At 39.8% G+C, this 16,014-nt stretch overlaps 1 protein-coding gene across 2 annotated transcripts in view; it reads right to left on the bottom strand.

Moving 5' to 3' along the window:
• Positions 1–12,605, bottom strand: part of TBX22 (T-box transcription factor 22) — a 50,808-nt gene extending 38,203 nt beyond the window's left edge. For both annotated transcript variants that reach the window (XM_033946999.1, XM_033946998.1), the window contains exons 1-7: positions 12,443–12,605; positions 11,828–11,984; positions 10,930–11,031; positions 9,039–9,213; positions 8,392–8,556; positions 8,178–8,242; positions 4,133–4,218 (exon numbers count right to left, since the gene is read on the bottom strand). In XM_033946999.1, the coding sequence (XP_033802890.1) occupies positions 4,133–4,218; positions 8,178–8,242; positions 8,392–8,556; positions 9,039–9,213; positions 10,930–11,031; positions 11,828–11,984; positions 12,443–12,605 (913 nt within the window). The remainder of the gene's footprint in view (positions 1–4,132; positions 4,219–8,177; positions 8,243–8,391; positions 8,557–9,038; positions 9,214–10,929; positions 11,032–11,827; positions 11,985–12,442) is intronic.
• Between the last annotated feature and the right edge of the window lie 3,409 nt (positions 12,606–16,014).

The following is a 16,014-nucleotide window of genomic DNA, read 5'->3' as shown; positions in this document are numbered from 1 at the left end:
CATCCTCCTAATTTTGTTTGTTATTGTATCTCTTTCTCTGGAGTCTTGCTGTCAGGGGGTCCGGAAGGCTTTTCAAAACCCGATGAGAGCAGGAAGTGGGGGCTAGGGCTATGGCAGGACTAGGGTAGGTTTAGGGGCGGGACTGGAACGTAATGGGGCGGGTATGGGTGAAACTGGACATGCCTGGGGGGGAAGGTCTAGGGGGGTTTGGATTTTACTATAGTAAAATCTGGTAACCCTACTTCTGGCAGCACAACTGCTCTCAGTGAGTCTTAGCCAAGTGGTGTTCTGTTCTCATCTTGTAAAAACAGTGTGAGAATTGGTCACCATGTACTGGCAGGAAACTTTTCAAGAAGGTAAGGGGAATGTGTATCTTTTCTTTTTTTTTTTTTTCAAATTCTTTATTCATTTTTTTATCTTACACCAAGGGCCTGATTCTCCAAAGTGCGTCCTGATTTTAGGCAGCTGTAGGCGTCCTACAGCTGACTAATCAGCCAATCGGGATGCACGTTTTTTTAAAAAAATGCTCCCCAGGCAGGACACCTATATTGAAGGCGCCTCCGGGAGCCTAGGGAGACCCGCAAGACGCCTAAGCTCGCCTAAGGGCCTTAGGCGAACCTAGGCGGCCCTATGCGTCTCCCTAGTAGAGGAAGAAACGCTTAAAATGTAGGCATCCCTCCTGCCATTTTTGGAGGGTTGAGGGGAGGGGGCGCTGTCGGCGGGGGGAGGCCTTTTTTTTCATTTTTTGTTATTGGCAAGATATTTTGCGTGTGTAATACACACAAAATAGCTCTGCCATAAAAAAAAGGGGGGGGAAACCCCCAGCAGAAGCTCTGACAGCAGTGGCAGGAGGCTGCTTCTCCTATCACTACTGTCAGGGCTCTGATCCTACTCAATCGCTCACTGAGCGATTGAGTCAGGAGATTGCATGCAAAAAAGATAGTGAATCAGTCGCTGTTTCAAAATCGTCCAGGAATCGGCCAACAGCGATTGAATCGCTATCTATAGTGAATCTGGGCCTAAGTCTATTAAACAGTCACTGCACACATTAGTTATAAATGTAATCGGCCCTGATTAATTAAAGTCAATATTCTCCGTTAAAAGCCCTGGAAACTCTCATCTACCTCAGGGGCATTGCAGAGTAACACGTTTTGTTTCCTTCTTTAATTTGGTTTCATTTTTATTTTATATCATTTTGTTTATGTGCTGCTTTGCTTTTTTTTTCACTTTAGCCTGCATTATTTTATAATGAAATAACATGCAGAAAACATATTTATTGATTTTCTATACCGTTCTCCCAGGAGGTGCCCAAACCCTCCTGCCAGAAGATGCCCCCCCGATAATATCGATCGCTGGCAGGAGGGTGCCCAATCCCTCCTTCCCGAAGACGCACCCTCCCCCCCGACAATATCGATCGCTGGCAGGAGGGTGCCCAATCCCTCCTGCCCGAAGACGCACCCTCCCCCCCGACAATATCAATCGCTGGTAGGAGGGTGCCCAATCCCTCCTGCCCGAAGACGCACCCTCCCCCCCGACGCTAACAGCCCCCAAACCTCCACCCCACCAAACTAACCTTTTCTTTTGGCCAGACGGTCTTGCCCGTCCAGCCGGCAGGCCCACCTCGTCGAAATGAGGCGGGCCCGCCCCTTCCCGGCCCATCCCGCCGAAGCCTAAGGCCTGATTGGCCCAGGCTCTAGAAGCCTGGACCAATCAGGCCTTAGGCATAGCGGGTCCGCCCATCCCCACTTAATCTAAGGCCTGATTGGCCCAGGCTCTAGAAGCCCACTCCCTCCTGCCACCAGCTGCTCCACCCGACGCTGCCCTCTGATCCGTGCAGTCGGTTGGGGGCGTGATTCCGAGCGTGCTCATTTACATGAGGATGCTTCGTGAATCAGCCCCCCACCCGCAGATCGGATCGGATTGGATCCGTGGGCTTAGTGAATCTAGCCCATAATTTCTGAATCATCTTCTATCTACATGGTTAAATGCCTGTTTTGAAAGTATGGTGTGGGTTTTTTTTTTTTTTTTTCAGTGAAAGAATACGCAACCTAACGTTTAGAGCTGTGAGCTGAGAACCAGGGAAGCCAGGATTCAAATCACACTTATGATTCATATGATACTTGGCAGTCACTCAACTCCACCTAAATGTAAGAGTTATTTGAGCTCTAAAATTATAGAAGAAATATGTGGGTGAATGTACATGTTAGCTGACCACTCAGCATTTTTCTATAATTTAGGGGCTTAATTTGCTTAGGATATAAATGCAAGAGGATATACACGTGGAGCGAGCATGGGCAGGACTCCTATTTACATGAATAACTTACAGAATACAGTAAGTCATGTGCTAAAATGCCACATTTAGGCTGGGCATGGGCGGGGTCCCACATTCATGCAAGTAACTTACAGAAAACTGCACTGAGGTGAATGCGTTTAGGCCTGCTGTTGACATGGTGCAAGAATCTTGGCACCTAGATGATGTCATACAGTTTGAGCCCAGTGTACTCAGTCCAGGTGCCTATCTGCGGGGCCCAGTTATCGAAATAGCCCTTAACTCTATTTTTTTTTTTTTTTTTTTAGAAACTTTATTCACAAGATAAAATACACGCAATAAGCAGAAATCACATTTTCCAATACAAAACTAGTATCAAACAACCTCAAGTGCAAACTTAGATTATAAACCCTCTAGGACAGGGAATGAAACTCATTGTGAGCTGCTGCTGAAAAAATCGTGAGGTATATCAAAAATCCTTTCTCTTCCCCTTCAGCAGAGTAGTTTAAGACAGGAAGGGGTGATGAGGAAAATTCTTTAAAAGGCTCCTAAAGATAGGTGACCAATAGGCACCTAAGTTAGGCACCTAACTTAATTAGTATATTGGTTTCAATTATGAGCTTTAAATATGTAATTGGGTGATAGGTGTCGATCTTCTTAGGTATGATTCTACATAATATAGGCATCTATCAGGCACCAAACTTCAAAGTAGGCGTGTTTGGGGACGGAGAAGGATTTAGGCGCCATCAGTCACGATTCTGTAAAGTACTTAGGTACCTATAATGTAGGCTTTTAAAACTGTGGCCTACATTTTAGGCACATAATAAGCACCTAAGTTTTAGTTAGACACAATTCTGTAAAGGGTGCCTAAGTGCGATTAACATGAAATAGTTTCCTAACTTTAGGTGCCTATATTTTTAGGCACCCAATTACAGAATTTGTCCCTATATGACTAGGTGGATATTCTTCCCCTTCCCCATGTTTACAATCTAAGAAATAAGAAAAAAAAATAAAAAAAGGAGCAACTAGATCAGATTTTTAATTACAATGGTCATCTTATTCCCGTATTGTTTGTGGTCATAGGATTTTGTGGTGGTATGAAAATAATGAAGTTTCAAAAGCTTAAAGTGTGTAGGACAAATTTCTGGCAGGACCCCTAAAACTTTCACAACCTACTACAATTCTACTTTAAAAGGTCATTCATTTTAGTGCATTACATTTCTAGAGAAAAGCATCAGATTAACAGTAGTAAAAACTGAAGACACCATTTGTCTACACATATGACCAGGGTCCACAGAAATGTGTGAATCCAAGTAATTTGTCTAACTAACCAATATTATTTGTGTATGTCTCCACTAACTTCTTCTCATCCATTACCCCCCAACAACCCACGGAACACAGACACACATCCAGATCTTTTCATGCTGCCCTGGCAATGCACAGTACTTCAGTCCTTTACGGAGCTCACCTCTAAAGTAAGAAAATCCTTGGCCTGTCTGCTGCGAAATACTAGGACTGAGTGACATAGTGATTTTGAGTGAGAGGGATGTCTGCCCATTGCAGACTGAATCAGACTGACTACTCTTCTCAATAGGCAAATGAAGATATGTTCCAAAAGCAACAACTTTTAGTCACTACCAATCTGAACTAATAACGGTCAGTTCTAAATGGAGGTTGATGCTAAAGTCCTATGGACAATGGCATGATTGTACAGTAAGTCGCTTAAAAAAATTTAGCTTTACAAAAGTAATGTCATTCATTGGTATTACATGGGTAATTTGTTTTGGGTTTGGTATTTTTTTTTTTTTAAGTCTGAGGTTCTTTTTCACCAGCATCTTACAGACTTACAGTAATTTCACTTACCGGATGTTTCAGTCCCAAAAGTCTTAAAATCTAGAGTGAGAGGTGGCCTCCAGGGATATGTTTCCAATAGCCCATCTAATGCACCTCTGAAAAGTAAAGTACAGATCTCAGCATATATGACTGCCAGAAAAGCTTGCATCAGAACGTAAGATAAGCCATGTTGAATCAGACCACAGTTGATCAAGGCCTGCATCCTATCTTCCACAGTGACAGATCCCAAGGTGTGGGTAAAATTTCTCATAGCTCATTTCTTTCTTTTTTTTTTTTTTTTTTTTTTTAAATCTTTATTGATTTTTAATCTAAAACAGTGTCATACAATTGATAGAACAGTAGGTAATACATCCATTACACTAATACCTGTATAGGTAACATATATATCATTCAAGATTTTCAGTTTCTTACATATAATAGTAACATAATCTAACATAATATATAATATAAATGAAGAATAAAGTTACCAAATGTCACAATCAATATTTACTCCCCTCCCCCACCCCCCACCCCCCATGGATGTGTAAAGGTAAATGAACCTAAGGAAAGATAAAATAAATATACATTATTATATTTTCACAAATTTAGTTAATGGGCTCCAAACGTAATTAAATACATTACTAAATCCCTTACACTCCGCATTAATTCTTTCATATCTGTATGTAGTGCACACATTCACCCACCAAAAAATGTAACTTATTCTGTCATGGTTTTTCCAGTTACTCGTGATCAATTGAATTGCTATTCCTGTCATGATCATAAATAGACGACTCTTATATTTATCTAGAGTATATTTATATTTATCATAGCTCATTTTAAAGGAGAAAAGATGAGTTTCCCAAGTCTATCTGAACAATAATTTTTTATATACTTTTCCTTCAAAAACTTATCCAACAACCAAAAACAAGTTTGAGAGACATTTGGAGCATGGAAACAAATCAGAATATTTCTGCTATGCAATGGCCATGGATTTGGACTTGGAGAATAAGATGTACAGCGTCAGCATCTATGAGACAAACTTGTTTTTTTTCTGCTATATAGAATATTTTGGACCCCTGTTCGTTTACAAAAATTGGATAACTCAATGGGCTCCTTTTACAAAGGTGCGCTAGCATTTTTAGCACATGCACAGGATTAGCACACGCTACAGCGCACGCTAGCTGAAAAAAATACCACCTTTAGCGGCTAGCGCGTGCGGCATTTTAGCGCACGCTAAAACCGTTAGCGCACCTTTGTAAAAGGAGCCCAAAATGTAATAAATGCTGGCACTGTCATCTTTTTTTTTTGCCCGTTGATACTCAATTTCTGGAAGTCAATTTGGGGCAAAATCACCTTGGTTTTAGGTGTCTCTATTCCATTGTCTTACGATGTGATTTTATTTGGGACACTATTAACACTTAGGGCTCCTTTTACTAAAGTGCGCTAGCATTTGTAACGCACGCAGCAGATTAGCATGCACCAACCCGGCACTACGCAGCTAGAACTAATGCCAGCTCAATGCTGGCGTTATGGTCTAGCGTGCACTATTTTCGTGTTAATGCCCTAATGCAGCTTAATAGTCCAATTGACAAATATAAAAATAAACTACTTATTATTATAATGGGGGTAGCCATACAATTAATTATGAGGAATTAGAAAAACTGGGATAGGTTGAATTTTTTTTTTTGGTGGGAAACACTGTTTATACTATAGATATGAAAGAATGATAGCAGAACAATCTGGGAATAGTAAGAATTCTAAAGATATTTGGAGTCCATTGGAGTCAATTGTTAAGAAACTGATTGATTAAATCTTTAGTTCCCTGAATTAATTAGGTTTCCACACACATCCAGGTAGGGAGGAAGGGAAAGGTGGGGTGGTGGGGGAGGGGGGATAATTTGTTTCAGTTATTTGCAAGTATGTAAGTGCTGTGATTTCATATTTATGAATGTACAACTGTTGCACTTTTTATATGCTTTGAAAATCAATAAAGATTTAATAAAAAAAAAAAAAACCCCAAAACTTATCCAACCCCCTTGTTTTTCCTAAAGCTAAATATATGGAATGGCAGTGGAATGTTCATAGACACATAGAAACATGATGGCAGATAAAGGCCAAATGACCCATCTAGTCCGCCCATCCGCAGAGATCCGAGAGATCCCACGGGCCTATCCCAGGCCCTTCTGAATTCATACACAGCCTCTGTCTCCACCACCTCTTCTGCTTAAGGGCCTCTTTACTAAAATGCAATAAACATTTGCCACCACATGTTTTCTGACATGCAGTGTCAGTGCAATGTATATTCTGGGTTCTTGACTAAGGAAATGCTATTCAGGTTTTACACAGTGCATAAGCCAACATTGAAGTTTTATATTGTAAACATTTAAATCCTACTTTTATAAAACTGGGATATATGTGTCTAAAACTGAAAAGTAAGCTTACAAGGAGATACATTCTGGGGATGTTTTGGGTAGGATTAGCCTCAAACACCTCGATTCCAGTCACACTTTTTCATTTCACGGCAATGCTTTATTTTCTTAATCAATATCAATGGGAGGCATTGAATATAACAACTTTTCTTGAAACAGATTTTATATTACTTATTTCATTCTTTTTTTATTTGGATTAGGATTAGGACAGGCCTAAAATATAAATATTTATTTCCCATTTCATATGAGGAACGAACAGCTATATCTAGCAAGATCAAATCCAAGGTTTATACCTGCTACCTAAAAAAATCTAGATTTCAGAAAAATGTTCTCACCCCCCCTTAATTCTCCACTCACCTGAAAGCAAAATTAGCAAGGGATATTGGGCTTTTTGACAGCTTCCATAAAAGTAAAGCTTTTATTTTCCTAAAATAGCTTAAATAAATGTTAATGTACCCTTTTTAACCTGTTGATATTTTAGACTTAATATGCTAACATATGTTTTTGATGCAGAAACGTTACACACCCCTCTAAAATTGTGAAGTTTGCATTTAAGAGAGGGTAATGAAAAGTTATCAGCCCAGCCAAGAAAAGGATGACGTGGATATGGTTCAATCAACGATCTGAAACAATGTCAAAAAACGTAGAATTTTGTTTCTGGAAATTGGCACTTAACGAAATAAGATAGCACTCTTTTCAGCTACAGTGGCTAAATGACGCTCAGAATTTAGGAAGCTGGTTGGTTGGGCTGAGAACTTTTTGGCACCCCCTCGTATGGTGGCATCAGCACTGATTCGTGCCTTAACCTAATCTACCTTCCATTTTAAATGAGCAAATTAGCATAACTGTGCATTTTAACAAAACCAAAATCCATGTTAATAGGAAATAACTGTGCTACTTAAACCTCTTTAATGTGTGTTAAATGGTAATGCAGATATTTCGTGCATATTAACCCATGCTTTGGTGCCAATGGAGTAGTGGAACAGGCAATTGTTTGAAATAGTTGGCCAAGAACTGGAGAAATCAGCGTTCAAATCCTGCTGATGTACCTTGGATCTTGGGTCACCCTCCTACCTCAGGGTCTTTTGCTTCAGGACCTAGCTGCATCTAGCAGTTATTAGTGTCTTTAAAAAGTTAATTTATTTATTCAATTTTCTATAGTGTTCTACATGAATTTATTCAGGTACTCAAGCATTTTCCCCTGCCTGTCCAGACAGGCTCACAATCTAGCTAATGTACCTGAGGCAATGGGGGGGGGGGGGGGGGATTAAGTGACTTGCCCAGGTTCACAATGAGCAGTGTGGATTTGAACCCACAACCTCAGGGTGCCGAGGCTGTAGCTTTAACCACTGCACCACACTCTGCCCTTGATGTTCGGAAGGTGCTTCTAGAAGCAGCTCCCTGGGAAAAGGAGAAAACTTACTATATATGAAACTTTCTTGAACTGCCATGAAAAGGCCCGAACAAAATCCACGTCAATAATAGACTCTTATATTTCCACAGTAAAATATTTTAGAGGATTCTAATAATTAAGGCAGCGATTCGGTTAGTGAGCAAAATAATTTGAAATAAAACCAAACAAAACAGCTCCCTCCCAAATAAAAAAAATGTATAAATAACGATTTCAAGCTTGCAATTTGCAATACCTGTTTCTTCCAGGGTCTCTAAATCCTTTAGCAAATGGATTTCTGTCAATTTTCAGTTTAGTAATCTATGAAGAAAAAAAGGTAGAACCTTATAAACAACATAAATCCTTTGCTGAGACAGAAGACGGCACAAATAGTTCTTTCTTTCCTAGTAGGTATTCCTCTCTACTGTGTGGCATGTTAGCTCTTTCTCGGGGCTTCTTGCACTGCTCACCTGCTGGTTTTGATAAGCCGTCACTGTAGTGAATTCCGTTTCTTTAAAGACAAAGGTTTTAACCCCTTCTGCTGGTAGAGACTGAATCTGAGACAGATCAAATCTCGGATCGTGAAGAATAAGGTGGATCCTGGGTTTATACTTGTGCATAGACTGCAGGATAATCTGCACGAGAGAGCGAGAAAGGGGGGTGGGATAAAGCAGCGTAGTCTTGTCTTTAGGATTCCAAATGAAAATGTCAAGAATGATATATATTTTTAACAATGATATAATTGATATGTATTGTTATTATTTCCAAACTTAACCTGCTTCGACTTTGTTCATCTATAGGGGGTCTTTTACCAAGGCACGCTAGCTGATTTAGCATGCGCCTTAGTAAAAGAACCCCTATATCTTTAAAGTGACCTTGGGGCGGAGGGGTTGGGGTTGAAGATTATCGTCCTGGAATTTCACAGCCTAGTCTATTCCATTTCAATGCTAGGAAGACATTTTGCCCAATTATTACTATATATTAAGAAGTCAGTTAATTGTACAGGTCTATTGCATGCCAGTCTGTATTTGGCAGAGGTTACAACCCCCTACTTTTGTGCACTGGCCTCTTACACGCCCACAGCAAGTGATGGATTAGCTGGCAGAATCACACCTACATGCCCTTTGTCATCCATTTCATTATTGGTGAGTTTCACCCTGTCAAAGCTGATGATCTGCCTCATCCAGGTATCCCCAGAACAGGGAGAATCTGGGTGGATGTAGAGTCTCGGGGTTATGCACGAGTGGTCCGTATTTCCAGCAACCATCCATTGAGAACTATGGTAAACGTACCTTCAAGGAAAAAAAACAACTTACATCGTTGAAAAATAAGCCTGTCGTTCCTTCTAAGAATATTAGACTATGCAGAAAACGGAATGGGTTAAATCACTTAATGGAAAGCAGTGCCTGTTATAAATGTAACGTCAATTCACTATCCTTTGAGAGTTGGAAACAAAATATCTAAATTGTCTTCAGAAAGCGATGAAATGCCAGCGAGAATGAAGCGTCTGGGGAGTCAAATAATCTGTTTTGGATTTCCTAACACAACCACAGAGGAAACAGAACTAGTTAGAAAAACCTGCTTTAAGAGACTTTTTTGCTGAACGACACCAAATCTTAGGCCATTTCATTTAATTTCTGATGAAAATAGGCCAGGTTTTTTTTTGTGTTGTTTTTTTTTTTTTTTTTAGAAAAGCTGAATAACAGCATTGTACAGAACCGTAGTGTATACATACAATGGTTTCCGAGCATCACAGCCTTCAAAGTTAAATAGATCTTTCTCTGAAAAGCTTATATATAAAGATATATGTTTGCATTTACCTATCAATCTGTCTATATTTTTCTGTTTGCAACTTCTCAAACCGATAATCCTTCCCCCATGATTTAGATCTCACAGCCCAATATTTGAAATATGTAAAAATTGCAATCTATGCATTTAAAATGTGTGTTCTAAATAAAATCTCATGATTCTTATTTTCCCCTCTAGTTACTCTGGTATTTATACTTATTTTATTTTACAACCAAGGTTGTTACCTTGTAAATATATTTCCACTCATTTATTTAAGCCAGTTGAAAGGAAGAGATGTTTATATTAAAAGACCATGTAAAAATGTGGTGTTTTGAAAAGAAAAAAAAAAGGAACTGCCTTTTAAAAAAGTACATAGGACCAATCCTCTATACAGTATGCCCAATTGTCCTTAAATTGTATGAGAGGCCGCTGAAAAATTCTCGGCCCAACCAAGAAGAGAATGATGCGGAGCCATGAAACTTACAAGATATTCCACATTTCTTGACACTTTTCGTTTCAATGGTATGAAACGAAACGAAAAGTGTCAAGAAAAGTGTGGGATAACTTGTAAGTTTCATGGGTCCATATCATCTTCTTCTTGGTTGAGCTGAGAACTTTTCAGCGGCCCCCTTGTATTAACAAATCTATCTACAAGGAAAATCACTGGTCTAAGTGTATATAGTCCTCTATGGAAACTGCCCCAACTTTGTTGGTTGGGCTGAGAACTTTCCAGCGGCCCCTTGTATAGTGGAAAATATACAAATTATATATATCATATATAAAGCATAAATAGCTGGGGAAATATAGGGGAAAATATGAATCCAGAGGTTTTATTTAGGAAAAACATTTTAAACGCATAAATTTTGATTTATACTATAGTATATATATATATAGAGAGAGAGAGAGAGAGAGAGACAGACAGACAGAAAGTTCTTGCTACTTTTTCGGTCAGCAGGGACATATTTGTTTTTGTTATGCAAATAAAATCTGTATTTAGAATCCTAGTTAGCTTGATTCATCACAAATGTCTTCTAGTTGTGTGTGATTAAAAAAAAAAATAAAAAATATATATATATATATATCCTTTTGAATCGTATTTAAATTACTGCTTGGGATGCTAACTATCCTGGTGCTTCCGCCTCCACCTCCCTCCCCTGTCCATAAATTCCCCCATATGCACCAGTGAGAAAACTTTTGAAAATAGCCCTCTTCGTTTTTACCTGTATCTCTTGGAATCCACAGGAACCACGTCCATGGCAATATAATATTGCTTCATTGAATCCAGACCTTTCACTTTCACTCGTACGGAAGGAAACATTCTCCTGCATTAAAAAAAACAATATTTTTAAAATAAATTTAAGATATTGCAATACAGATTTGGGGAGGTTAAAAGCAGTTGCCTGAAATACCAATTCTGTTTTTATTTTTCTCGAATAGTATTGGGGGTGTTAGAAGGAATGAAAAGTGAAGCCCCTGCTGTGCCCGTATGACAGGCTCAGAAGAAACATTGCAACTGGAGGTGTCTTTCAATATCTCAATCTTAATTGGAATTTAATGGAACTTAAATTATGCAGAAAATGTATCCCCATGCAGGCAAGACCAAACTATTTTTATTTTCTACTGTAGTTTTTGAATCCAAAGGACTTCTCACAAGGGCCGGACTGACAAAAGGTATTTTTTTCATTCTGAGAGGGAAAATGCTGTGAAGTCAATGTCTTCCATAGATGCAACATTGGAAAACCTTTTGAATCTACTTATTTCAAGACCATCTAGGATTTTTATATCTGTGACTGAAACTTCTTGCACAATTATCAAACTTTTAATTTAAGGCGGGTGCATTATTATATTGCCAAGCTGAATGCATCACACATGCACTTTTGGAATTTGTATGAATGCACCCAAATGTGAGAAAGATCGAGTAACTGAACATGTAGAATTTAAGATCCACAGTTTTTGTTTTCGTTTTCATCGGTGGATAGTTTTCACTGTGGATCATTGGGTCTCCCCATTTTTCTTTGTTGAATTTAAGATCCCTTCAGTCACTAATAATTAAATGTATGAAATTTTGAGCTGGGGAGAACCGGAGCAATACAATCAGAAGGGAAGTTTATATTATACCTCCCGGCTTTGGTGATGATCATTTCAGTTCCGATCTCGTGAAATCTCTTCCAGAGTTCGGATCCCTGTAGCTCCACCTGAACACTGCTTTTGGCTTCAGGGATCTCCTTGTCTGAGGCCGAAACAGAAGAGGAATTCTCGTGTCTCGGTCGTTTTTCTGTCAGAAGCAAAAATTGGAAATAGTTAATGAGAAATAAAGGCAGGCCAGGCCCATCCGGAAGTGGCATTTCTCAGGGCATCTAGCCACCGACTCTAGGAACAGCATCGGTGCTGTTTAAATCCATACTGGTGCCAAGGAAGCATGTCTGAAACAAAAATAGAACATTTTGCAATAGACATTCTTTTGTACAAGTATTTTGCCATTGTTAAGTTTAAGCAAAATATAACGCAGATCATTTATTGTTCTCATTATCTTTTTTATTTGCACCCTTATCCCGTTTTCTGTGGTGGGAATACAGGCTGAATCCATTTTAAAAACAGGGGAACATTTTGTACAAAACAACCCCCCCACAGGTCTCCTTGAAAATAAATTAATCAGAGTTTTATTAAAAGGAGGAGGAATCTGTGCAACCAAACGGTTGTAATGATCAGTTAGGAGAAACATTCCATACTAACCGGCTTCCTCCTTTTTCCCAGCCGTCTTGCATTCCCGTTCTTCTTGTCCTTTATCCTGCTGGTCCTGCTGCTTGTCACTCACGCACTCCTGAAGTTTCCTCTTTGCAGATTTCCCTACTAAAGCTTCCACCGAAAAAGCATGAGCTCTGGAACTTAAGGCCATCACGGAACGGGCGGAAAAACTTCAAACCAGTTCCTTCAATTTGCAAGAAAATAGCTCCCGAAAAAAAAGTGTTGTTTTGTGGTTTTTTTTTTTTTTTAAATTTCTTTTTCTGGAAAAAAAAAAAAAAATTAACAGCAAGAAGTACAGATACTCATCTTGGACGTTTCTTTCATTGTAGAACTCTTAGTTAATGCATATAATGTGTATAATCAGTTAAATCCCTCGATGCATTTTCCTACTGGTTCTACAAGATTGGCAAGGGGAGGATTTTTAGGGAAAAGTCCTGCCCTCAGTGGCAAACTGCAGACCTCCAATAGGGAGCTAGAGGGAGAGTGATACTGTTGAATTCAACTGAGTCAATCGAGACTCCGGATTGCACTGTTTGTTTTGGAAACTATTTTGGGAGGGAATTAAAAAAAAAAAAATGAAAGAAAGAAAGAAAAAACACGCACACCACACGTTGACTGACACTTCACAGGGACTGCAAGGGGGGGAGAGAAATCGAAGGAGGGAGAGTGGGGTGGATAAAAATGGCAGCATTGTGTATTAAATCTTTAAAGTGAAAGGGACTGGATGCAATCCCAAACTTGGGGACACTTTGCCAACAGGAGAGCAAAAACAGTGCCAACTGGACCCGTGAAAATGCATAACTTTACATATAAAGAAAAAAAAAATTAAAGAACAAAAAAGTTTTACTTTTTCAAGGGGAAAATAATAATTCAAACGTTCTGCACGCTTTGTCCTAATTTGCAAATGGATTTAAATAGGAGCTGAATTAGTCAAAAGCAAATGCTCCCACCTTGAAATCAACTCTTTCAGATGGCAAAGAACAGCAAAAAGAGTGAAGGTGGCCAGGCTTTACTTTTAGATGTTTTGAAGGGGGGGGGGAACCCCAAGCCGTGAAGATCTTTCAGATTAGTAAGTAACAGAAATCCGAGGATCATTTAGTTTTCACGTGCGAACACCAGTCCTGCATCCTGTTCTGTGTTGCTCTCTTGTGAAATTTTCACTGGATTTGTTAGAGGAAAATATCCTATTAAAGACAAGAACAAAATGATACTTTTAATTTTTTTTTTAATTTTAATTTTGCACCAGAGTAAAACTGGTGCAGAAGTTTTAACACAAGAGGGGGAAACAGTAAGGCCCTTAGGGCTCTATTGCCAAAGTGGGGTTGTTGTTTTATTTTATATCTTTATTCATTTTGAAGCCATAAGTAAGTGCAACATAAAATACAATCATATTACACTATAAAAGCATTTAAATACAATTAAAATTGTAATCTATGACAAATAGATATATTACCCCCCCCCCAAAATTATATTCAAAAAGTACACTCAAATTAAGAAATTAAAAATATGTTCCAACCCACCCTGGACATGTATGATCAAAGAGCAAAATCAACAATCACTCTTTGCAAAACTTTGTCAATGGCTCCCAAATCTTCAGAAACCTTTTGTAATGTCCCTGTTGTATAGCCATAATGCGTTCCATTTTAAAAACATGACAGAATAGTTCAATCTATTCCAGTTTTGCCAAAGTGGGTTTACTGTTTGTATTAAGGACAAATCCCTTTAAAACCGAGGACCTGCTCATTGTATTAATACACTTTCATACAACTCTGGAACCAACTCCCTCCCCCTGCAAATCAGATTACAGAACTCATTGATGACCTTCTGGAAAGCAGTAAAGACCCTCCTTTTCAACTAAAATTCAACTGCAGTCTACGCCTCACCCCCCTTAAATCCACCCTCCCCTCTACCCTCTCTTCTCCATTCTTAACCTGTACTTAAATTGCCGTATAGTCCTTGTACTTAAACTACTGTAGAGTCTTTGTATTGTCTGTGAATGTTTGCTTGTAGGCCGTTCTGAGCTACTGGGAGGATGGGATAAAAATCTAAATAAATAAAATACACCCGGACAACACCCATCACTCACAATTACTGGAAACAGCAATTCTTCTGGGAACAAAGGCCACAACTTTGTTGGCGACAATTATGCAAGACACCCTTAGGAAGCACCCCAGCCAGTGTCTTGCAAACTTTGGCGAGCTGCAGCACGCTAAATGTAGTGGCCGCGGCTCGAGGCATCCAGACGTGTGAGGACGTTGACGCATTAACACGTGCACGCGCACCAACATCTGCACATGCACGAAGGATCTCCGGACGGGCCCTGAGCCGCCAGTGGGGGGGGATGGGAGGGAGGGAGGTGCCGGAAGGGAAGAAGCGCAGAGAGAAGGAGAGGCGCTGGCGTCGGCTGATTGCCTACAGGATGTGCCTATCGCCAAGAGAGGCATGTCCTGTAGTCAGTCAGCTGTCACCGGCACCTCTCCTCCTCCCTGGCGTCTCGCTGCACACCTGAAATCTCAAGAGGCACACTAGTGTGCTGTGGCATACAGTTTGCGATACACTGGGAGGCTTTAGCAGCCTTTGGATCCTCCTTCCTGCCTTGTCCCACTAGCTAAGAAGTATGACCAATAGTCTCTGTAGTGGCCCGCCATGCTACCCTTCCTGCCAGGTCACAGCATCATCAGTCCACCTGGCTTGCGCGCCAGCTAGGCAGACAGTCTATTGTCCATAGGTATACCAGATTCATTTTTTGGCAGGATATTTTAGGGCCTTCGCAGTGTGTGACAATGAAAGTAAAATGAAAGTACATTTAGTCTAGTGGTCTCAAACTCAAACCCTTTGTAGGGCCACATTTTGGATTTGTAGATAGAGAATGACACGGTGACAAAATTCATCACCGTTCCCGTCCCCGCCGATAACCGCGGGAAACCATCTTCATGTCATTCTTTAAGAAGAGAGGGAAGAATCAGAGTATAATTGGGCACAACCACTGACCCGCAAGCTTTGCTTTGAAGAATGCTGGTGTAAAAGGACCGAGGTTGAAATAGACACTAGAAAATGACATGGGATTATTTCCCACGGTTATCCGCGGGGACGGGAATGGTGATTAATTTTGTCACCGTGTCATTCTCTATTTGTAGGTACTTGAAGGGCCTCAGAAAAAATAGTTAATGTCTTATTAAAGAAAATGACAATTTTGCATGAGGTAAAACTCTTTATATTTTATAAATCTTTCCTTTTAGCTAAGTCTTAATAATAATATTGTAATTTATAGCTAAAGAGACATATGGTTAAGAAACTGTTTTATTTTACTTTTGTGATTATGATAAACATACCAAAAGCCTCAAAATAGTACCTGGAGGGCCACGACTTTGAAACCACTGATTTAGTCGTTCCAAGTTTACCTCTTGCTTAGCTGACATACATATTCCTGCCTGCTGATAGGCAAAATGACTGATCATAGTAACAAGGAGCGCTTACTTTTGCTCTGATAGGTCATGTCCACTCCCAGCGGCATGATCCCAGCAATAGGGGTGGGCAGGAGGGAGCGATCGAGCCACCAA

Source organism: Geotrypetes seraphini, chromosome 5 (assembly GCF_902459505.1).
Source record: "Geotrypetes seraphini chromosome 5, aGeoSer1.1, whole genome shotgun sequence".
NCBI classification, from domain to species: domain Eukaryota; kingdom Metazoa; phylum Chordata; class Amphibia; order Gymnophiona; family Dermophiidae; genus Geotrypetes; species Geotrypetes seraphini.
This window is presented reverse-complemented; position numbering and strand designations above follow the sequence as displayed.